The sequence below is a fragment of the Myotis yumanensis genome, unplaced genomic scaffold (assembly GCF_028538775.1).
Source record: "Myotis yumanensis isolate MYYU_CA2020_CCGP unplaced genomic scaffold, mMyoYum1.0.hap1 SCAF_16, whole genome shotgun sequence".
In the NCBI taxonomy this organism is placed as follows: Eukaryota; Metazoa; Chordata; class Mammalia; order Chiroptera; family Vespertilionidae; genus Myotis; species Myotis yumanensis.
The window spans coordinates 16,881,054-16,905,161 of NW_027223767.1; the positions used below are offsets into that span (position 1 = coordinate 16,881,054).

The 24,108-nt window shown below is 54.8% G+C and overlaps 1 protein-coding gene across 1 annotated transcript in view; it reads left to right on the top strand.

Moving 5' to 3' along the window:
- Nucleotides 1–4,013: 4,013 nt before the first annotated feature.
- The window catches only part of TRPV3 (transient receptor potential cation channel subfamily V member 3), a 31,005-nt gene continuing 10,910 nt past the window's right edge, over nucleotides 4,014–24,108 (top strand). Inside the window, exons 1-9 of the mRNA XM_070393197.1 lie at nucleotides 4,014–4,114; nucleotides 7,050–7,170; nucleotides 13,147–13,251; nucleotides 13,412–13,498; nucleotides 14,240–14,394; nucleotides 15,145–15,321; nucleotides 18,333–18,473; nucleotides 20,543–20,823; nucleotides 22,901–23,077. Coding sequence (XP_070249298.1) covers nucleotides 7,052–7,170; nucleotides 13,147–13,251; nucleotides 13,412–13,498; nucleotides 14,240–14,394; nucleotides 15,145–15,321; nucleotides 18,333–18,473; nucleotides 20,543–20,823; nucleotides 22,901–23,077 — 1,242 coding nt within the window. The 5' untranslated portion in view covers nucleotides 4,014–4,114; nucleotides 7,050–7,051. The remainder of the gene's footprint in view (nucleotides 4,115–7,049; nucleotides 7,171–13,146; nucleotides 13,252–13,411; nucleotides 13,499–14,239; nucleotides 14,395–15,144; nucleotides 15,322–18,332; nucleotides 18,474–20,542; nucleotides 20,824–22,900; nucleotides 23,078–24,108) is intronic.

The window sequence follows — 24,108 nt, forward strand, 5'->3', positions numbered from 1 at the left end:
CGTGAGGGCTTCTCACTTCCTGTCGTGGGCCTGGGACCCCCTGCTTCACCTGTAGGTCTTCCTCGGAAAATGTCGTGTAGATGTGAACTATCCACACATTTTTGCAAATTGGATAAATTTTGAACTGCCTTGTGGGTATTCTTTTGTAAAATGAAGGCTCACAACCTTCTGCTGTGAAGCTGGGCGGTTTGCGGAGGACACACCTGCAACTAGCCATTTTGTGTGTGTGTGTGTTTTTTTAATCTGTTGCTGTCTCTTTTATAATTAATTTTTTTTTTTCAATTACACTTTACATTCAATATTATTTTCTGTTAGTTTCAGGTGTATAGCATAATGGTTAGATAACCACATACTTACAGTGTTCCCCCCCATATTTCCAGGACCCACCTGGCCCCATACATAGTTATCACAACATCATTGACTCTATTCCCTAAGCCAGTGATGGCGAACCTATGACACACGTGTCAGAGGTGACACGCGAACTCATTTATTTGGTTGATTTTTCTTTGTTAAATGGCATTTAAATATATAAAATAAATATCAAAAATATAAATCTTTCTTTTACGATGGTTGCAAATATCAAAAAATTTCTATATGTGACACGGGACCAGAGTTAAGTTAGGGTTTTTCAAAATGCTGACACGTCGAGCTCAAAAGGTTCACCATCACTGCCCTAAGCTGCACTTCACATCCTCATGACTATTCTGTAACCACCAACCTGTACTTCTCAGCCCCTTCACCTTTTCACCCCGTCTTCCAACCTCCCTCTTCTCTGGCAACCATCAGGCTGTTCTCTGTATCTATAGTCTATTTCTGTTTTGTTTCTTCCTGTCGCTGTCTCTTTATCTCTCTGTCCCCAGGTGCCCCCCTCCATCCCGTGGAGGCAGGATGAGCCACAACCCAGAATCAGCGATAGGGAGGCTGCCCTGCTCAGCCCAAGGACAGCTGGGGCTGCCAGGACGAAGACGGACCCTCTGCTGACCACTGGGGAGTGGGCCCAAGGCTGTCGATGGAGCTCTGCCTGGTCCCTTCCTCGCGGCACCAAGTGGGCTGTTTCCTAGAGTGGGTCAAGGGGTCAGCCCTCCTGGGTGCACCCACCCACAGACACCTCTTCTCTCATTCCTCCCTCTTTGGGGGGATCTTGTGGACCTGCCTGGGGCCCGATGTCTGCAAGACAGGAGGTGCGGGGAGAGAGGGAGGGGCATCTGTCTGTGGGCATTTAAATTCCACAGCAGACAGATGTGGAGCTGACTGACACCCGCCCACTGAGGCTTCCGCTCTGATCTCAGCCTGGAGAGGAGGAGGCGGGCACGGGGTGTGCTGGCAGATGTCTAGGGCCGCCTGAAACCCAGGTCTCCGGGTTCGGGGGGAGCAGGACCGGGTCAGGAATATGCAGAGGCGGCCCTTTTTCTCTTGCAGCCTGCCTCCCACCCGGGCCTCTGGCCCCAGGTTCCCTGATGTTTCGCTCCACGGGCACAGCCAGTTTGAAAGGTCCCTCCTGGGACCGTATCTCAGAGAGGGAGCGCAGGTCACGGAAGAAGGGTAGGCACAGCGTGGCTCACAGCTCCCAGAAATGAGGAGCTGGATCGTGGGGGCAGCTTGTTACTCCTCCCCCGCCCCCCACCAGGCTCCCTGGTTCCCAGGTGCTGGGCTGCTGTGAATGAGCATTCGAGGGCACCCACATGGCACAGTGAAGGCAGAGCGGGCAAAACTCACTTCTGCAGGGGGTCCAGGCTCGGTAGAAAGAGGCAGGACCGCAGCTCCACAGTCCCCCTAACACAGATCAGGAGTCCCACTGGGCAGGCAGCAGCTGGCGTCTGGATGGGCAGAGGCACTGCCTTTGGTATGAGGTGCTGGCTCAGCCCGCTGGTCAGTTCCCTGCCAGGCCACGGTGGTGATAGCATCCCCAGCAGGGTCTTGCACCCCGTGCCCTGTAAGGCGAGGCCAGCACAGCCCTTTGTGACAGGGACCAGGGCTGACCTGGTGGTCTGGGGTCACTCCGAGGGCTGCCGCCGGACTGGGCAGAGCATCTCTGACACTCCACTGAGTTCAAATGTCGCCCAAGCTCGCCAACCACTCCTCAAACGTCTGTGGTCTGTGGCCTCCGAGTCCCTGCTCCTGTGGCTCTCCCTGTGGAGACTGTCCTCCCTCCTTCCACACCCAACCCCAACGCCCCCTCTCTCCTGAACCCACCTCCCACCGCCCCATCAGAGCGACTTCATCCCTCCTCGGTGCCTGAGTCCTCTTGTCCTTACAACCTGCCGGGGGGGGGGGGGGGGGGGGGGGGGGAGGGGGGGGGCGGGGTTGGGGGGGTGGGGGGGTGAGGGCTCCACATTCCTGGAGGGAGACCACCTTCTCCATTCTGAATCCCACCCTGGCCCCTGGCTTCCTTGCCTTGCCTGTCCCCCTGGGCTGTCGCCCTGCGTGGGATTACACAGGGTTGAGTGTAGACAGCCCAACGGCTGGAGCTGCTGGCTCCATGTGCTTGAGGTGGGCGTGGGGGCATGGCTCTGTCTCTGGCTGGGACGTGGCCCCTGCTCCCGCCCCCAGCAGAGCAGGATCGCCTCACTCCTGGCTGAGCACAGTGCATGCCTTTTGGGTGGGTGACGGGCCTTTTTAACCAGTTCCAGCCTGGCCTTTGGGAAATGTGCTGACACCAGGCAAAGCATAAACACCGACATTTGGTGACGGCCTTGCCCCCAGGGTTCTCAGGCAGACAGAAGCCGCCAGGAGGGGTGAGGGACTCAGTCAGGAGGGGCAATTAACTGAGTAATAGAGGGAGGACTAGGCTTGGTCCAAGACGGAGCTTTCATGTGGAATTCCAGGCGGCGATGAGGTTTTGAATTGTGCGCATGGGGATCCGAGACTTAAACAGCGAAAGCAGCCCCTACATCACGCACACCGGAGGCCTGCTGGCCCCAAGCCAGGCTCCCTGCTCCTTCCTGGGCACAGGGCCTGCTGTCCCATGTCAGAAGCTTGACCCCGCCTCCTGGCCCTCCCCAGGCTGGTGGGTGGTGGTGATGAGGGATCAAGGGGAAGTCCCCGCTGCATCAGTCACCAGTGCTATCCCTGTCACCAGAGACTTCCTGCTCCATCCCAGTTCCATCTCGCCTGTGGGAACAGGTGTGTGACTCCCGAGAGACGTGGAGACAGGCAGGGCCAGCCAGCCTTGCTCCGCCCCCGTCATAGCTGCGGCCAGAGCGCAGGGAGGGCAGGAGTCTTCCCGGATGCTCTGGCCTTGGAGGCCCGTGTCCAGGGCAGTTGCTGGGAGAATGGATCAGCATGACAAAACCAATCATGGCTAATAGCTGTCACCGTTTATGGAGTTCTTTCTGTTCTCTCTGGGCCTTGTTTTTTGTGGTCTCCCATTTAACCCCCACAGGAACTCAGTGACTTGGGAAGGTGGTTTATTATGCACATTTCAAAGGCGAGGAAACAGGCTGGGGAGAGTGACTTGTCGGGTCACACAGTAAGAAATGGGTGAGGTTGTCTGACACCAAGGTCTGTGGTGCGTAACTTCTGGTGGGAGCACTGAATGGGGACTTCTGTCTCTCAGGGGACCTGGTTCCAGACTCTGAAGGACTGATACCAAGTCTTGGGGCTGGCCGCCTTGAGGTCACTCAGGCCAGCCCTCAGCTGTGGCCTTGCCTGGAGGGGCCAGGACAGAGCACTTGACTGTGCATTGGGCCCTCCCGCCGGCAGAGTCTCTGACTCCTCACAGCATCCTTGGGAAGTAGCCCGTATGGCTCCTATTTCTCAGATGGGGAAACGGAGGCTCCTGATGGGAAGAGTCGGGACCAGAACTTTGGCCTTGACACCTGCTGCCTCCTCACCTTCTCCTGGGTCAGGGTGAGGCTGCCGTGTGGGCGTGGAGGTGAGTCAGGCATGGCACGTGGGCGGGCGGGCACTGCAGCTGTGGCTGGTGGGTGTGGCCTGCCTGGCGCCGAGGGCAGGTGGCCCAGCCAGTTCTGCCTCTGAAGCCTCATTCCAGCCATCTCTCTACCTGTGATGAGAGCCTCCCGCCGCCTCAGCCAGTGCCCCACCGGGGGGCCTTGGGCCCCGGGCATGCGGTGATCTCAGAGCAAGGGCAGCCGCCGCCACCCGACCTCACCAGGTGAGTGGCCACACAGGCAGCCAGTGCCCTTCAAAGCCCCGGGGAGTCCAGGGGGAGCCCAGCGAGGGGACCTATGGCGTCCTCTGGGCCATGTCTACCCTTTGTTGCTAGGCCTCAGGCGAGTGTTGGTGGGAGTGTGAGCCTCTAGCAGGGGAAACAAAGCCAGATTCGGGCTGAGCTCTTGGCCCTGGGGCGTGTGCCAGAGCACAGGGTCTGATGGAGCCAGGAGCCTTTCCCCGAGGGCCGGGGATCTGGGGAGGGAGAAGCTCACAGCTCCCAGGGCCAAGATGAGGCGCCTGTCTTTCTAGCAGGCGCAGGGATGCGGCTCTGTGGGCAGGAGTGATGGGACTTCAGGATGGGGGAGGCGGCTCTGAGCTGAGAGGGACAGGGCCCAGGCATTCATTCCACAGGTGCCGGGCCAGAGGCGTGGGGCTCCCTGGGCCTGTGGACAGTGCCCGGGCTGGAGAGGCACAACCTCCTACCTCCCAGGTGGAAGCCTGATCCAGAGAGAGGGATGCTGCGGCATCGAGAGAGTCTGGCTGGTGAGAATGCAGGGCCTCCCGGGTGACTCAGGGAGCTAATTACAGCTGCCGATGTCCCAGTCCGAGTTTTCCTGAGCCACTTTGCCTAGCTGCCCAGTGCTGCCCACACCCATAGGCGGGCCCAGGGCAGAGAGGATGGAGCAGGCGGCTGCATGCATAGAGATACAGGGCCCTTGGGGACCACTCAGCCCATTTCTCAGAGTAGAAGACAGAGGCTCAAGGAGGCATGAGAAACAGGCCTTTCATCCCTCTTCTTTACTCTTGGCCTTCACTTCCGTGCATCTGGCCGCTTACAATGGTCTCTCAATGGGCTGCTGCACCTGGTTGGCCTTACGGTGCTTCCTCCGAGCTCCCTGCCCTGAGGTGCCCATACTCCGGGCCAAAGGCATTCTGTGGACATGAACGACTCCTCCTCTCCCCAAGTTGTTCACCTGTAGTGTGTGTGTGTGTCTGTGTGTGTGTGTGTGTGTGTGTGTAGGGGCTGTGACATTTGTAAACCACACTCCAGTCTGATGACAGCCTGCTCCAGACACCTCCTCCAGGAAGCTCTCTTCTTTGGGGCAGGATCACCAGTGGCCCCAGTTCCACTCCACCCAACGGGGCTCTTACAGAAATCTGTCCCTCACCCCCACCTCCCTGACTCCGAGGGAGTTCCCTCAGTGCTGCTCGAGCTGAGAATGGCCCCCGTTAACTACAGAGTCATCTCTTGTCCACACAACCCTTTCCTATGGCCAGCCCACCCTTCCCATCCTGATGGCCCCCACAGCAGCCTCCCCTGACCCCCGCCTCTGGTCTCCCCGTCCCACGCACAGCCTGTTCTCTCTATGGTGGCTGTCTCCTATGTAACCTGGGGCCTTCCCATGTCCCCCGCTGCCCTGGGGCTCTGCCACAGCACCTGACTGGCATCCAGGTCCTCACAACTTGACCCATCCTGCTCCCAAGCCTCTTGCTATCGGGGCTCCCCATGAACAACCACACCAGCTCCTTACCACTCGCTCAACCTTTTGACCCCTGGTCTTGGCATTGTCCTTCCTCCAGTCTCCTTAGAAGATGCTTCGGTCCCTCTTTCCAGCATCTGCCTCCCACCAGCGTGCAATCCAGCCACACTGACTGTCCATAAAGCAGGTCTGGACGGAGAAGCTGCCTCTTCAGTTGCTCCCTCCACGCGAACAGACAGACACAAGGCTGGTCGCACTGTGCTTTGTGTGGGCAAGAGAGAGCTGGTCAGTGTGTTAGCTACAGAGACCACCAGGTGCTGAGAAATCCAGAAACCAGAGGGGCTGAAGCTGTGTCATTAGGAGCATAGTGTCTAGACCAGCGGTTCTCAACCTTCCTAGTGCCGTGACCCTTTAATACAGTTCCTCATGTTGTGGTGACCCCCAATTTCATTGTGACAAATGGAACATAATTAAAGCATAGTGATTAATCACAAAACAATATGTAATTATATATGTGTTTTCCGATGGTCTTAGGCGACCCCTGTGAAAGGATTGTTCGACCCCCAAAGGGTCGCGACCCACAGGTTGAGAGCCGCTGGTCTAGACTCTAGAGCAAAGGAGGTAACAAGTCCTGTTCTGTCACGGAGAGCTCTGAACACAAAATTTGAGATGAGCATTGAGAAAACAGCATTTGGCCTGGCTGGTGTTTCTCAGTGGTTAGTGCATTGGCTTGCAGACCAAAGGGTCTCGGGTTCGATTTCCTGTCAAGGGAATGTACCTGAGTTGCAGATTTGATCCCCAGCCTCGGTCAGAGCACGAGCTGGAGGCAACCAGTCGATGTGTCTCTCACATCGATGTTTCTCTCTCTCTCTCTCTCTCTCTCTCTCTCTCTCTCTCTCCTCTCCCTCCCTCCCTCCCTTCCACTCTGTCTAAAAAAATCAATGGAAAAACATCTTCAGGTGAGGCTGAACAAACAAACAAACAAATAAGAGAAAGCAGAGCTTATTCTCAGCAATCTACCCGGAGATTGGCGGGGCTGGACATGAGCAGGGGTGCTGGAGCAGGGAGCAGGGGGCAGAGAGCAGGGGGCAGGGAGCAGGGAGCAGGGGGCAGGGAGCAGGGGGCAGGGGGCAGGGAGCAGGGGGCAGAGAGCAGGGAGCAGGGAGCAGGGGGCAGGGAGCAGGGGTCAGGGGGCAGAGAACAGGGGGCAGGGAGCAGGGGGCAGGGGGCAGGGAGCAGGGGGCAGGGAGCAGGGGGCAAGGGGCAGGGGGCAGGGAGCAGGGGCAGCTTCAGCGACAGTCTCCCTGCCCCTGAGAGGGGTTGGTGGCCTGGGAAGGGAGAGAGTGAGCTCCCCATCCTAGGGGTATAAGCAAGGGCCCCAGGGGGTCTGAAGCCCCCGAAGCTCCTCCATGCCCCTGAGTCAACCTGAACATCTGTGCTGTGATTGTGTTCTAGCCATGAATGCCCACACCAAGGAGATGGTGCCCCTCATGGGCAGAAAAGCCACCGTCACCAGTGGGAACCAAGTCGTCCTACAGGAGAAGCGGCCAGCGGAGATCACCCCCACTAAGAAGAGGTAGGACGGGCAGGCTTGGGCCTGGGTGCTGTGCGGGAGTCCTGGTGCTCACCCTCAGGGAGCCCTTGCCTGGGCCGGACCAGGAGGTTCAGCCTCATCTGCGGTGGCCTGGTGCCCAACTAAGTATAACCGGGTGGGCGGGGAAACCATGTCGTAGACTCAGGGGGCCGAGCCGGGGAGGTCAGTGTGACTGGAATCATCAGCGGGGGGGGGGGGGGGTGTCTGGGGGCACTGGGGCAGGAACCTATAGGAAGACTCCTGGGGGAGGTAAGGGATTGCTGGAGCCATGTGGAGACAAGGAGCAAAAGGTGGGTGACATTACAGGTGGTCAGGACCCCACACTGGGTACTATTTTCATGCACAACCATTGTGTGCCCAGCCAGGTCACTCAGCCTAACGCCACCTGTGTAATGGGGACACCAGCAACGGCACCAACTCATAGGATGATGGTTAATTGGGATCGTGCCATCCAAGTACTCAGCCCGGTGCCTGACCCGCAGTCAGTGTCCAGCACGTGTTGGCATTGATAGTATTTTTGTAACCTTGAGTTTCATTGTCATTGTCATCAACACTCCACAGGGCCCTTGGGAACGGGGCAGGGCTAGGATGTTTTGATCACTTCCCAGCTGGGAACATGGAGCAGGGAAAGCACGTCTCCAGGGTCACACCTGGCCCCTGAGCTGCCTCCACTGTTGTCCTCCCACCCCCTTGGCCTATTTGTTGCCCCTCAAGCCTGAATGCCCCTCCTCTGCCCCAGCTGTGCTTCCCCTGGCCCTGGGGTGGGCCCACTGGTCTAGGCTGGCCCATTTGCCTTGCCTCCTCTGTCCCTGTCCCAGGCCCTCTTGGCCAGAGGTGAGCTTGGTGCTTTCCCTTATATTGGTTTGAGCAATAATCACTGAGGTCTTCTATGTATCAGGTCTGGGGCAGGGACCAGTGAGGAGACCCATGTGGTTGAAGTGCTGGGTGAGTGGGGGAATTTGAGGAGATGAGTTCCATTGGGGCTGGGCCTCGGTGGTCGGTTAAGGAGAGTGGACAAAACTGAGTGGGGAGCCACAGAGGGTTTGGTGTGAAAGGAGGGGCATGGGACATAGATGGGTTTGGTGTGAAAGGAAGGGCATGGCGAAATTTGCATTTTGGAAAGGATACTCTGGGTGATCTGCATGGATGACGGATTGGAGGAGAGACTGTTGGGAAGTCCAGGTGGTGAGGTCTGAGCCTGGGTGGTTAGGGGTAGAGAAAAGGGGACCGATCAGAGAGGTATTATGATCATGGGGTCCACAGGATCAACTATGGAAGGGGAGGGAGAATGAAGAACAAAAGACATCCCCTTCTTCTGATGGGGGGACCTGGAGGGATGATGGGACCATCTCTGACATGGGCATGTCAGAGGAGAAGGAGCAAGGTCAGGAGGAATAAGCCAAGTTCAGGTGTGAAATGTTGGCTGAGAGGTGCCCATGGGACATCCAGATGGAAGCTCCATCCCGGAGCACAGGAGAGTAAACTCGGAGATCAGACATGGAGATCAGACAGGTCTCAGTAGGACCATGGGGTGGCTTGGATCTTGGTGGGCTTGTCTGAGTAAGAGCAGAGAGATCCTTGAGGCAAGCCCCCAACCACCACCCTCCTGGCTCTCTTCCCCTCCCCCTCCCTCTCATGTTCCCAGAGGAGGTTTGAGTCTCAGAGGATTGACGACAGGTTTTCAGGAAAATCCCAGGTTCTTCCCGTAGTCAAGCTATGATTTTGAGCCCATGCCTGTTTGTGAACTTAACTCTAGGCTCCGCTCTGCCTATGGCCTTAATCAGCCAAGGGCCTGGGTGTGGGATGTGACCTTTTTCTCAGGACGTGGTGGCCCCTTCTCCTTCTGGAAGGCCTTTTTTATGTGTGCCTGCTTCTCCCAAGACCCTGAAAATGTGGGCATCTCCCTCAGAACTGAGGATAGAGCTCCTCAGGTCTAGAAAGAAAAAGAAAAGAAAAATTATATGTAAATAAAGATGGAAATTGTGACCATTAAGGAAATGTGAACTAAGTGGTGGAATTGAAGGCATCAAGAAGTCTAGATCGGGGAGAGATTTTTTCCGGAACCAGCATGCCACTCCTGTGAGTAGCTGGCACGGTGACCATCTTACTGGGCAAGGTGATGCCCAGGGACAGCGATGAGGCTGATAAAGGCTGTGGAGGAGTTGGCCTCCTGGCACTCAGAGCTTGGGCATTTATTGGGACAAAGCAGGGAGACAGGCTCCTCCCTAGCCCTGGGGCTGCTTGAGGGAGCAGCTCTTTGCCTTCAAAGAGACAGAAATGCAGGAGAAATAATGCAGAGCTGTCTGCTCACCTGTGTTAACAACATCCAGGTGGTGCCCTTTGGTCTGGGCCAAAGGTAGAAATAAGCAAGCAGTATCTGCTGCCGGTCAGGAGCCAGGATGTCACAAGACCTTGCCATCTGCTTGTGATGGAGGGTGAGAGATGGCATGTGCGGTGGCAAGTAGGATAGGCAAGGGACAGGCCTTCATGGTCCAGCAGCTCCCTGCCCCAGGAGTTAGATCCTGGCTCTTACCGCTCTCCTTCCAAGCCCCCAAAGACTTCCCTTCTCAGACACAGCCCCTACCTCCCTTCCAGGTGCTTCTCTCCTGTTGCTCTTTCTGCTTCCAGGGCTTTTCCCAAACCACAGGTCTATTTCAAGATCCTGCCCAAATCTTACCCAACAGATCACAGAACCTTCCCCATCCCTGTCCTCAACTGGGAGGACCTTTGCCTCCCCTGAGCTCCCATAGTCTCTCTGAACAGGTAGCACAGTTAGTTATTAGGACAATGTCTTAGCTCTGGTTGAGATCTCTGAGGTCAGGGCCTCTCCAGAGGTCATCTCTTCCCTTCCTGCCCCCAGGTTTCCTATGCAGAGCATACTCATAGTTGTGGAGTAAGTGGGTGAGTCAGTGAAGGAGCAGGCAAGACAACGAGAGGGGTGGGTGGGTTGATGAGTAAGCAGCCTGTTGGCTCAGCACAGTCCCTCAGCATCAGTGAGAACACCTCACGGAGAGATGAGGACACACTTCTTCCCTGCCCTCGGGCCCTCAGTCTCCAGGCCTGGAGTGGATAGATACTTCCATGATTTGGTTTTCTGGACCGTTCTTAAGACCCCTGTGGGCTCTGGGAGGAGGCCCTGAGAAGGAGGAGGAGTGGAAGAGAGCCAAAGGACCTCTCTCCAACTTCTTGTGTAAAACTGAGAATGAGAGGTGAGGACTTCGGGCAACTGAGAGCCCAGGGGGAGTCACTTGAGGGATGCAACCTCCAAACAGCATTTGCAGGGTAAGCTTGTGTTGGGCTGTTTGCTTATTGGTCCAGTTCACCAGTCTATCTATTTACATATTTATCCACCTCAGCCATCCTTCCTTCCTTCCTTCCTTCCTTCCTTCCTTCCTTCCTTCCTTCCTTCCTTCCCTTTCATCCATTCATGAATTCATCATCTATCCATCTATTCATCCATCCACTCATCTGTCCATGTATCCCACTGGCCATTCTTCTTTTCATTCATTTATCTTTCACTCATTGCCTATCCATCTCCCTGTTCATCCAGTTAGTTTTTTCTGAGTGTTAGGACCAGTGTTGGGTTCTGGTGAATCAAGGATAAAACAACTATCATTTCTGCATTGAGAAACTTGTAGCTGAAGGACAGTACATTATTTAGAGCAAGAAAAACAATGACTGCTGGTGTTGCCCAGTGGTTAAGCGTTGACCCATGAACCAAGAGGTCTCCACTTTGATTCCCAGTCAGGGCACATGCCTGGGTTGTGGGCCTGATCCCTGGTGGGAGGCTTGCAGGAGGCAGCCAATCGATGTTTCTTTCTCTTTATCCCTCTCCCATCCTTTCTAAAAGTCAATTAAAAAAGAAAAGAAAAGCCATGGCCTCATTGTGCTGTGCCCTGGTCTGATCCTTGGGGCCAGTTTTGGCCAATCCACTAGAACAGTAACTCTGTGAGGAGAGAGATTTTGCACAAGTGTTCACCATTATATCCCCAGTTCCTAGAACAGTGCCTGGCACATTGTAGGTGCTCAACAAATATTTGTTGAGTAAATGTACTGCTGAGGAGCCCAGACAGGCAGGGATAGCTTTGGGGTGGCCATTGTGGGGGCACTGCAGGGGGCAGGGGAATGGTGCTTGGACTCGATGACCTCTGATGCCCATTTCACCTGGACAGTCCATAAGTGATTACCCCAGCGCTCCCCTGCTCCAGAGTCCAAGCCCTGGGGGTCATCTGACCCGGCCATTCTCTACCCAGGTGAGGACACTTGGCCTTGTGATGGCAAGAGACCACCTGGGGTCACACAGGAGGCAGAGGCAGAGGCAGAGGCAGAGCCAGCATAGAACTCAGGCCTTAGGATCCCAGCCAGGGGTCTACTCCTTCCTTTGTCTTCTCTTTTGGAAGAAGGATCTGATTTTAGGTCAGGCCAGAAGGTTCCTCTTGGTGGGAAGGAGACAGGAAGGTGAGGGCCAATGTATCAGCCGACACTGCCCCCACCCCACTTATGCCCATTTCTGGATTAGTTGAGCCTTCCAGGCTTGTCTGTGGCTGGAAGAGAGGAGAGGAGAGGAGAGGAGAGGAAAGGGGAGGGGAGGGGAGGGGAGGGGAAGGGAGGGGAGGGGAGGGGAGGAGAGGGGAGGGGAGGGGAGGAGAGGGAGGAGAGGAGAGGAGAGGGATTCCCTAGGCTAGGCTTGGGTCTCCCTCCTGCCTGCCCCATCCCAGAGGTATCTGTGTTGGGTGGCCTCCCTCTGCAGCTAATTCCTGGAGCTGGTTTGGTGGGAAGCAGACCCAGAGGGCTGAAGGGAGAGCAGAGCAGCATGGAGAGTGGCATGAGCCTGAGGCTGGATGTGAGGAGTCAGGTTCTCTGACTAGCTTGGCTTTTATGCTCAGGGGTGACTGTGGATGAGTGGCTTCTCCATGCTGGGCCTTGGTTCCCCCTTCTGCAGAATGGGGCCACCATCCCTCCTCTGCTCTCCTCCCTTGAACTTGGTATGACTGGGACTGTACTTTGGGAGCTCTTCTGTGGTCTTGGGTATTGATCCTCTAGGCCTGGGAGGGAGGCAGGCAGCAAAGATGCTTAGGAGAGAGGCCACCTGGTCAGAAGGCCCAGTCCAGGCCGGGTCACGGAGCCAGGTCATAGCCAGCACTTACACTGCAGCGGCCATGGGTGGGGGTGTTGCTGCCACCGAGGTCATCCTCAGCCTGATCCTCACCATCCTGGTTGTCACGAGAAGGTGTGTCTCTGAGTGTGCGACTGTGGGTTCTGAGAGTATGCGTGTCATGTCTGCATTTGTGGGTGTGTCTGAAGGCGGGCCCCTCCCTCATGCCTCCAGTGCTCCTCACCTCCACTTCCAAAGTGCTTTCCTGAGTTTTCCTTCCTGACAGCATGAGAGATGATAGAAGGGGGTGGAGTGTGGGGTGGGGACTGTACCTGAGCAGCCAGTGTAACTCCAAGAAAGGCCCCTGTAGATCTCAGGCTCTTGGGACTTCTCCGGAAGGTTCAGCTTTAGGCCTGAGGTGGGAGGGGCAATGGGGGCTGGGGGTTAGGGGGTGGGGATGGAGGAATTAGCTCCCATTGGCATGTTCCCCATCCCTGCTGAGTCCTTTGCACCTGGAGGCAGCTGCGGACAGGAAAACCCTCCTTAGGTGGCAGGCCACCCCAGCAGAGACCACTGGATTCATCCAGCCAGTGTTTCTAGTGAGAAGTCACCCAGAGCAGCTTTGAATCCAGGCTCTGCCACCTACCAGCTGTGTGACCTCAGAGCCCCCACATGCCCACCTATGAAATGCGGGCGAGAAGGATGAGACCCACCTCTCAGGGCTGCTGTGAGGCCCGGAGTCTAGCATGGAGCTGGTGGAGTGGGCGGCACCCTTGGCAGCAGGGTTGCAGGACCCGCAGGGAGAAAGGCCCTGCTCCCCCCACCCCCCCTGCTCTAATGGCCTTGCTTGGTTGTCCCCCTAGCGCACACTTCTTCTTGGAGATTGAAGGGTTTGAGCCCAACCCCACAGTCGCCAAGACCTCTCCCCCCATCTTCTCCAAGCCGATGGATTCCAACATCCGGCAGTGGTGAGTACCACCCGCTGCCCACCCCCCTGCCCCGGCCGGCCCTCAGCTCCAGAGGATGGCAGGGGCTGGCCCTGGGCCAATGGCCGGGCCTGGTTGTGGCGTGCTAACATGGTTTATGTTTAAAGTCACCCACTTTCCTTCTCCTCCCTCTCCCCTCCAGCCTCTCTGGCAACTGTGATGACATGGACTCCCCGCAATCTCCTCAGGATGATGCGACAGAGACCCCATCCAATCCCAACAGTCCCAGGTGAGCCTGCCCTCCCCCTCCTCCCAGTGCCCACCAGGCAGATGCCGGGAGGACAGGCCCTGGAACCCTGAAGGAGAGAGAAAGAAGCCGTCCTTCTTGGGGCCTGGGACAAATGTCCGGGCCCATGGCTGTGATGTGTAGGAAATGTATTGGGGGAGGGGAGTGTTACATTTGATAAGCTGTAAAAGTAATACCCATCCATTACAGCAGGCAGCACAATGGGAACTTCATGCAATACCATGTATGCAAATTTAAGATGCATGGTCTGCCTATGGCCTGGAGGAGGTGGTGAAACACCAAACAAGTGTACATTTTGCAAGAACACACACACAGAAAGGATACACGTCAACGCGTTACCATGGTTGCCTATTTGGAGTGTGGGGGCGGGGAGGGGTAGATAAAAACATTCAAACAACACAAAATATGAAAATGAAATTTTCCTTCCCCTAATCCCACACTTTCAAGGTATTTACAGGTACCTTCCTATTCATTACTACGTGTATACAAATACACATTTTGATAAATGTGGTTGCATTTGGATTAGAAGGGGAGACTGCGTAGGATGCCTTGGATCCCAGGGGCCTGGAGTGCGAATGGAGGGGTTACTAGGCACTGTGACAGGCACGCGGAGATGTTGGGGGTGCAGTTGGGGGTGTAGGCACGGCAGCTCTGGTGGGAAACGAGGAGAGGGTAGGGGTGGGGGTGCACGTGTGGTGAGTTGGAAACTTTTTCTGGCCTCAGTGCAAACCTGGCCAAAGAAGAGCAGAGGCGGAAAAAGAAGCGGCTGAAGAAGTGCCTCTTTGCGGCTGTGTCCGAGGGCTGCGTGGAGGACCTGGTGCAGCTACTGGTGGAGCTGCAGGAACTTTGCAAGAGGCGCCGCAACCTGGACGTGCCCGGTCAGTGCCAGGCCCTGGCAGAGGGTGCGGGGCTGGGGTCCCTGCTTGGCTCCTACTGTCCACCTTCCCTCCCACCGACCCGTGGGGCTGGTGTGTGAGGAGCCTTGAGTGCTGGGTTAGGGACTTTGAACCTGACTCTGAGGGCAATAGGGAGCCATGGAGGGGCTTAGACAGGTGAGGGTCATGGTCTGGCTACTGCCTGGAGGATGGGGGTGAAGCTGAAGGAGGCTGCTGTCCAGGTGGAGTTAGGATCCCAGCAGAGGACTGAGGGAGGGGAACAGCATTCAGGCAGCGACGCTGGCAGGACTCAAGGACGTGGGCAGTGAGGGAGAGGAAGGAGTCGGGTGGTGCCATTGGTGACTTGGTGGATGGTGGAGCCCAAGCTGTCTAGGGGACTAAGGGAGTAGCAGTTTAGGGCGAGTTGTTGAGCTCTATTTGTAGGCTACCAGGAGGGGCAGACTGGAGACTTCAGGACGTTTGTCTACTTCTAGACAGTGGGAAGCCATGGGTACTGGTAAGATTGCCTCCTGCCAGGGAGAGGGTGAAGAAGCCGAAGAGTGAAAGATGAGGCTCTCCTGGGCCTCTGGGAAGGAGGATCCAGCAAAGGAGCTGGAGAGTGGGGTGTGTAGGTTCCGGGAGGCTAGCAGGGGCCATGCACAAGGTCTTGAGGTCTGAGGCTGCAGCTCCCACACCCTGGGCTCCCCTCCTCTGGGCCCCTCCTGCAGCTCCACCCTGTGATCTTGCCTGCAGACTTCCTCATGCACAAGCTGACGGCCTCAGACACAGGGAAGACCTGCCTGATGAAGGCCTTGCTGAACATCAACCCCAACACCAAGGAGATCGTGCGGATCCTGCTCGCCTTTGCTGATGAGAACGACATTCTGGGCAGGTTCATCAACGCCGAGTATACCGAGGAGGCCTATGAAGGTACCTGCCTGGCGGAGGGGTGTGCAGACTGTGGGTGACGGCCAGGCCACACAGATCATTGAAAGCCCAAAGCACATAGCGTGGCACTCGGCACTCTCTTCCTTCCTTCATTTGGCAAATAATTTTGAGCACCGACCACATGCCAGTCATTGTTTTTGGCACCGGGGTGCAGTGGCGAACATGACAGATGAAGGCCATGGCTCTACACAGGTAATTTTTTTATGGAAAATGCTTTGAAAATAAAATGAAAGAAGTTAATGTGACCGAAAGTAACTGGGATGGGCAACTTTAGGGTGGATGGTCAGAGAGGTGACCTTTGACCTGAGGTCTGTCTGATGAGAAGGATCGTAGAATAAGGAAAAGGCACTGGCTTGAGATAGGAAGGAACTAGGTACATTGGAGTGATGGAGAAAGAAAGCTGGAGATGAGGTTAGAGAGCTGGGCGAGGCCAACACATGGCAACTATTGGTATCATCACTGTCATTATTATCAACTGCCCCAGTTGGGTCTCAATTTTGTGGTTTCTCTCTCAGTTGGACCAGGGAGGAGCAAGGAGACCCCCTGGGATAGTGTTTCCCTGCCCAGGAAATATGTTGTGAATAATCAGTAAGGTGGATCCTCATTTGAATCTTTGGAGTCAATAAACATCCCGTTAGGATCTAATGAGATGCTTGTGGCAAAAATGTTGGGCTCAAGGATTACGGACGCTGCCTTACTGATATGCCAGGGGCACGAAACGTCTCAGCTTTTTGCAGGTGGGAGTCTAGGTTGGGCCCTTACCTATTCTCATGGGATAAAGTCATTTTATTTTTACTTATTCATTTAAACTCTGCACAGTTTCATAAGAGTTTTTGTTATTTTTAATTACATAAATAGAATTTCATTGTAAAACATTCGAATATTTTAATTAAGTTAAAGAGGAACACTTTGCTTGTTCCTCACTCTCCTCTCCAGAGATTAGTATGGGGTGTATGCTTTGAGGACGTTCCTAGGTTTTTGACATATGTGTGTATGTGCACATACAAATAGATGACTATTTATTCATTTATCTACTTATTTAACGCAGAGCAGTGATAAATAAGTTGTACTGTTCTACAACTTACTTTTTTGGGGGTTAACTATACATCTTTGACACCTTCTCATGCCAGAATATTAAAGTCTGCCTCCCCTTCGCCTGCTTAGTCTGAGTATAACTGTACTGTGGCTAATGCCACCCTTTTCCCGTGGACAGACATCCAGGTGGTTTCCAATATTTTGTTATGAGAACGTCTCGATGCACACTCTTGTCTATGACCTTGTGCACAGTGAACACGAGTTTTAGGGAAAGTCTTTGAATTGGCCTTTCTGGGTTCAGAGGCATGCACATTTAAAATTAGAATGGTTACTGCCCTGGCCAGTGTGGCTCAATTGATTGGGTGTCATCCTGTGCACTGAAAGGTTGCTGGTTCGATTTCTAGGCAGGGCACATGCTTGAGTTTCCGGCTCGATCCCTGGTAAAGGGCATGAAGGAGGCAGCCAATCTATGTTTTACTCTCACACTGATGTTTCTATCTCTCTCTCCCTCCCCTTCCTCTCTCTCTCTAAAAAAAAAAAAAAAAAAAAAAAAAAAAAATTAGAATGCTTGACAAATTTGCCACCAAAAAGTATTGCTTTACTCTCCCCTCACAAAAGAATACAAAGTTATTCCTTCTCCATACTCTTCGCTAATCCCCCCCTTTTTAAAAAGTCTTTAACTCACTAGGTTCAAATGTAATTCATTAGGTTCAAATTTTCATTTTCCTGATTACCAATGATTCTGAATATCTTTCAGTTTCTTTATTGCCGATGTGTATTTTCTTCTCTGAGGGGTTCTTAATATTCTTTTCTTGTTTCCTTTTAGGTTGTTTGTCTTTTTATTGATTTGCAGAGCTCTTACTATGGACTTTAAAAAAATACATGGTCTCTTTTATATGTCTCAAATATTTTCCGTGGCCTACCAATTGCCTTTCACCTTTCTTTAAGAGGTCTTTCAAAATACAGAAATATTTAATTTTTATGTAAGCAAACATGTCAGTTTTTTATTTATGGTTTCTGCATTTTGGATCTTGCTTAAGAAGGTTTTCTGTACCAAAGGGTTAGTTATAAACAAAATTTCCAATTAAAAAAAAAAAAAGCTTAGTTCTTTTAACCCACCAGGAATTTATTTTTATGTATGGCAAGACAGCATCTCTTTGGGAAATACTGTTTCTGGTGGGACATCCTGAGATACAGCCCCCCCCCACCCCCCCACCCCCACCCCCGCAACACACACACACACACACACACACACACACACACACACGCACGGGAGGGTTCTGAAGGCTCTACCAACAGGGTTAATGTCCCTTCTCCACCTCCCTGCTCCTGACCCCTGTTCCGTTCCTCAGTCACCAGCACCAGTCACCCAGCTCCCAGGCCAGACACGCCTTCTTCCCCAAGCCCCACAGACCATCCTGAGGGCTCTTTCTCCTAGGGTTCTTCGCTCCACGGAGCAGAGTTCCACATAGGTCTGGGATCTCGTTAAGACCTCCTCCAATTCTGCAGCCAGAAAAAATGCACACGCCCTAAACCCCAAATTCGGGTCATGTCACTTCCCTGCTTCAACGCCTGCTGACTCCCCTGGCCCTTAGGCTCAGGTTCTAAGGTTCACCTGGCTTAGCAGGCCTTGAGCTGGCCCCACCAGCCTCGTGAAACTTACCCGATGGGCCTCCAGGCCGCTCTGGGAAGGCCCTCAGCGCGGGGACTGGACGCAGAGCCCCTGCCCCGGTCCTGGAGCGCCCCCTCCTGTGTGGTAGCGAGACTGTGCTGCTGCGGAACGAGAAGCAAAACTGCATCCCGCGGGCACTGCGCCCCCAGCTGGCGACACCAACACCAGACAGGCGGCTTACTTCGCCGTAACTCCGTGGAGGGTGGGAAAGAGGCCAGGCAGGGTGTCACCAGGGTCTCAGCCCTGAGCGCCCCCCGACCCCCACCGCACCCCACCTTGTCCGCAGGGCAGACGGCGCTGAATATCGCCATCGAGCGGCGGCAGCGAGACATCACAGCGCTGCTCATCGCGGCCGGCGCCGACGTCAACGCCCACGCCAAGGGGGTCTTCTTCAACCCCAAGTACCAGCACGAGGGCTTCTACTTCGGTGGGTGCCGCCGCCGCCGGGCTGGGGCTCGGGGTCCGGCAGGAGGGCGGAGGGAGGGGCCGCCCCACGGACTCGGCCCCCAGAGGCGCTAGGGGCTGGGCTGGGGGCTGGAGGCCGGCTCTCAGCTGTCCCGAGAGCAGAACCTGGTCCAGTGTGGGGGCAGGGGCGACCCTTCTGAATTGGGCCAGAGCGGGCGGGGCTGGGAGGCGGGGAGCCTGCAGTCGGGGAGAGTCTAAGAAGGCACCCCGGTGGCCTAAGTACAGTGGTCGGCAAACCAAGGCTCGCGAGCCACATGCAGCTCTTTGGCCCCTTGAGTGTGGCTCTTCCACAAAATACCACGTGTGGGCGCTTGAAACTTCGTGGCCTATGCACAGAAGTCTGTTTTCGGCCTGGGCGAGTCTATTTTGAAGAAGTGGCGTTAGAAGAAATGGGGGTACGTTTGCTGAGGTCGGCCCCTCAGATTGAGGACGTTTTTTAGCAAAGGCCAGCTTAGGAGTACTCTAATTAAGTTAATAACAATGTACCTACCTATATAGTTTAAGTTTAAAAAATTTGGCTCTCAAAAGAAATTTCAGTCGTTGTACTGTTGATATTTGGCTCTGTTGACTAATGAGTTTGCCGATCACTGGCCTAAGGAACAGAGACCTGGGAGCGAGAGCAAGCAGAGCCCTGGGTCCCAGGCGCAGAGAAGGCTCTGGGCAGGGGAATGAGCTGCCCAGTGTAGGAGGACTGGTGTGGGCGTCCTGGCTGCCAGCTCAGCCTCTGTGCTCTGTGCTCAGTGCCTCAGGACTGCAAGCGGAGTCAACAGTGAGAGTATGAAAATTCTCCCACTGTCCACAAATGCATACCGCCAGGCTAGGGCAGGAAGCAAACAGCTCCGTCACACCGAGAATTGTCCTGGTACAACGTTGTAGTCAGCCTTGCTTCTCACCCCACCCCAGCGCTGACTGACTGACAACCACTGACCTGTTTCCTCTTCTGGGTGGTTTCTGCATCAGCCGGGCTAGATGGGTCTGGGTGGCCTTGAGGGCAGGTCTTGTCCAGTCCGTTGCCCCGTATCAGGTCTGGCTGAAGCCGGTGTTGGGGAACATTTGTGGGGTGGGATAAAGAAAGGGGACAGGATGGAGTTTGGGAGGTGAGCCGCAGGACCCCTGCTATCCCGTCCTGGTTCTGCCCCAGGCTTGCGGTGTGACCAGGTGTGAGTCACCTGCCTTCGTTCTTAAATATTTCTCGAGCACTCACTGTACAGTATACAGAAGGTACTGTTCTAGGTGTTTGAAATGTATCAGTGAGCAAAACAAAGGTCCCTCCCCTCATGGAACTTACATTCTAGATGGGAAAGAGAACATCAATAATAAACACAGTAAATAATGTTAATTAACATGTTAGAAAATGATAAACGCTATCGAAAAATAACAAGTAAAGCAGGAGAAGTGGAAACCGAGTTCTAGGGCAGGAAAGAGGTGGATTTCAATTTTACTTATTTATTTATTTATTTATTTATTTATTTATTTATTTTTATGATTTTAGAGAGGAAGGGAGGGGGGGAAAGAGAGATAGAAACATCAATGATGAGAGAGAATCATTGATTGGCTGCCTCCTGCACATCCCCTACTAGGGATCAAGCCTGCAATCCAGGCATGTGCCCTTGACTGGAATCAAACCACGGACCCTTCAGTCTGCAGGCTGATGTTCTATCCATTGAACCAAACCAGCTAGGGCGAGTTCAATTTTAAATAGGACAGTTAGGGAGACCCATTGAAAAGGTGACATTTGAACAAGGACTTGAAGGAAATGAGGGAGGGAGTGATGCAGATATCTGAGAAACAGCATTAAAGGTAGAGGGAACAGCCTGTGCAAAGGCCCTGAGGTAGGAAAATGCCTGGTGTGTTTAATAAAAGGGGTTATTGCAATGATCTAGCTTTAGTTTCTTCCCATACAAGTGGAGCTGGGAAGCCTCAGGGGTCAATCCTACTGAGATGGTCAGGATATGGGTTTCAGTCCTGGGACTTGGGGAACACCACCCTGTTCCATGAGAGAACTGAGCCCCAGTGTTCTCCCTTCCCCAGGCGAGACACCCCTTGCCCTGGCAGCATGTACCAACCAGCCCGAGATCGTGCAGCTGCTGATGGAGAACGAGCAGACAGACATCACCTCGCAGGACTCACGGGGCAACAACATCCTACATGCGCTGGTGACGGTGGCCGAAGATTTTAAGACACAGAATGACTTCGTTAAGCGCATGTATGACATGATCTTGCTGAGGAGTGGCAACTGGGAGCTGGAGACCATGCGCAACAATGACGGCCTCACCCCGCTGCAGCTGGCCGCCAAGATGGGCAAGGCCGAGGTGGGGCTTGGCGGCAGGTGGGAGGGCAGGAGGCACTCTACCATCCACCAGCCTGGGGCCCCATAGGCCACTCCTCGGCAGGGGAACTGCTTAGGTCCGGAAGTGCAGTTGTGGCCCGAGCTGGGTTTGTTCTGATGACCACACAGAGCCACTGAGATGCAGTGCGTGGGCCCACCCTCTGGAGTTCAGTCCCTCATACTCCATGCTTCTTCTATCTCCTGCCCTGGGGGCCCCCTCTCTGGGGCCAGAGTGGGGGAGCCTTAAGGCTGTAGGACACAATCTCAGATGCCTGTGGCTGAGGATTCCTGGGTGGCAAGTGTTGAGTGTGGCTGAGTGTCTGACCCTTGGGGCCCTTCAGCCTCTCAGGAGGACAGGAGCCCCAGAATGGCTGCTCTGGGTCCAGAGCCATGGGCTGCTAGTCCTGACTCTGGAGAGATCCCAGCCTGCCCCTCAGGTTGAAACTTGGAGCCAAGAGCCCAGCAGAGCACGTGACTGCTCTGGCCCTTTGTGCTTGTGATGCGGCCGTGAAACTCAAGGCTTGCCCGGGAGCCTTGGTGGAGACTCGAGCTGGGGTGGGCTCACATCTCCTGGTGCCTGGAGCCACGCTTGGTCTGAGATCAAGGTGGGGGGTGGGAAGCGGGTGCCCCGAGGGCTGTGGGTCCTGTTGCAGTGGTCAGGGCTGGTCCCACAAGGGGCCTTTTCATTGTCTTGTTGGGGGAGGAGGGAATGGAGAACAGCTTTGACAAAGGGAGGAATTGTGTCTCCGCCCCCCCCCCCCCCCCCCCCCCCCCCCCGCGCTTCCTCTGTTTCTGTGCTTAAGACACAGACACTGACTTTGGGGAGACCTGTCCTGTCCCTAGGAGCTCTCTGCCTGGGCTGTGCAGATAAGGCTCCCTTGTGAGATGAGATGGGAACCCCACTGTCTCACGTGAGATCAGGGCTCTGACACTGTCCTCTTTAACAGGTCCCTCCTCCTGGGCCTTGGGTTGGTGCCTTGGGAAGCCCTGGCCCCCAGGGTACTAGGGTGCCCCAAAACTCAGCTTTTGGGGAGTAGTGAGCTGGAGAGCAGGCTACCCATCTGGCCTGCCCTTTGGAACCATCCAGGAAGCTTTACAAGCTACAGTTGCCTGGGCTCCCTCCAGAGATTTGGATTGAGTCAGTCAGTGGTGTGGGACTATGTATGTATTTATTTATTTACTAGAGGCCCAATGCATGAAATTCGTGCAAGAGTAGGCCTTCCTTCCCCCAGCTGCAGGCACTGGCTTCCCTCCAGCACCCAGGACCCGGGCTTCCCTGGCAGAGGGAGGCTCTGCCCACCTGTGGCAGCCTGCTGGTCGGTGGCCTGGGCCTCCCTCTGTGGAGCAATCATGGGGCGATGGCCAGGCCCCTGACCAATAGCAACACACCCGCCTTGGCTGGCCTGGTGCCAGTGGGTGTCATAGTTTGGTCCCAGATGGTTGTCCGGATGGTCATCAGGATGGTCAGTCCACTGTTCAGCTGTTTGGTCAATTTGCATATTACCCTTTTATTATATAGGATTTTTGGAGAGAGTGGGAGGGGGAGAGACAGAGAGAGAGAGAAACATCAATGTGAGAGAGACACATTGATTGGTAGCCTCCCAACTGGGCCAGGGATTGAGCCTGCAACTGAGGTATGTGTCCTTGACTGGAATCGAACCTGGGACCCTTCAGTCCTCAGGCCGATGCTCTATCCACTGAGCCAAACCAGCCAGGGTGGAGTGGGACTTTTTAATGTTCCCCAGTGACCTAATATGCAGCAGAGTTTGAGGATCACTGACTTAGAGGGGGTACCCCGCCTTTCTGTAAGGCTGGTGTCTTGCATCTCCATGTGTCTGACCAGAGCAGTGAGCTTCAGCTGGCAGGTCTTGATTGAGGGTGGGATGGGGAAGCTGGAAAAACTTCTCGTTTCTTCTCAGATCCAGGCCAAACAGAAATTATCTCTCATAATTGTCAGTTCCCAGATTCTTCACTGAACTGGGTTTTAAGAGCCTCTTCCTGGCTCTCTGGGCCCCAAGCTCCATCCTGTGGCTGACAGTTGTCCCACTTCCTGTCCCCAGATCCTGAAGTACATCCTCAGTCGTGAGATCAAGGAGAAGCGACTCCGGAGCTTGTCCAGGAAGTTCACCGACTGGGCATATGGGCCTGTATCATCCTCGCTCTACGACCTCACCAACGTGGACACCACAACAGACAACTCGGTGCTGGAAATCATTGTCTACAATACCAACATTGATGTGGGTCTCCCAGGGGACTGGGGAAGGGCACAGGGGGAGGGGCGGCTCTGGGCCACTGGGAAGACCACTAGCTGGACATGGCTGCAATCCCCCACTTCTTTGCCTTATGGACAGAGTTGGCACAATATGGCAGGGCCTGTGTGGGGTTCACTTGTTCCCAGGGTTCCTTGGGTGAGGGTCTCCTGGCCCCAGAATCCTGGGCAGTGTGGATATGGTGGTGGGAGTGGGGATGGCTGGTGTTGATCTTCTCCCCCACCACCCTACTCATTCTCTATGGCCGTGCTTAGAATTCCTTTTCCCTCAAACATGGCCCCAAGTGAGGGACAGGGAGTGCATAGTTGCGGCAATCAGGGAGGCCTCCTTGGAAGAGGCAAGAAGGGGCGGTGAGGGGAAGAGAGAGGATCAGCAGTGAGAAGTTTTTGGCTTTGGGGGGACATGAAGCAGCAGACTGGATCTTCACTCTTTTTTTTAAAAAATATATTTTTATTAATTTTTTACAGAGAGGAAGGGAGAGAGAGATAGAGAGTTAGAAACATCGATGAGAGAGAAACATCGATCAGCCGCCTCCTGCACATCCCCCACTGGGGATGTGCCCGCAACCCAGGCACATGCCCCTGACCGGAACCGAACCCGGGACCCCTCAGCCCGCAGGCCGACGCTCTATCCACTGAGCCAAACCGGCTTCGGCTGGATCTTCACTCTTTACATTTTATCAAGAATCATGCTTCCCAGAGCTTGCCTTGTCTGGGTTCTTCATGGACCTTTCAGGCAGCCTAGAGGGTAGGGCAGTTTGATTGATGTCAGTTGTATAGACGAGGAGGTGCAGGACCAGAGAGGCTCAGGGGCTTTCCTGAGGTTACACAGTGAAGAGGGGCTAAGTTGGAGCCAGACCCCCAGTCATACTCCTTCTCCCTCCCAGCCCTTGCTTCCCACGGGGCAGCAGATGCTCCTGCTGGGAGCCCAGCTCCTGTGGCATTTGGCTGCCGCCTGGGCCCACTGGCAAGGAGCCCCGGGAGCTGGAAATTACTCTC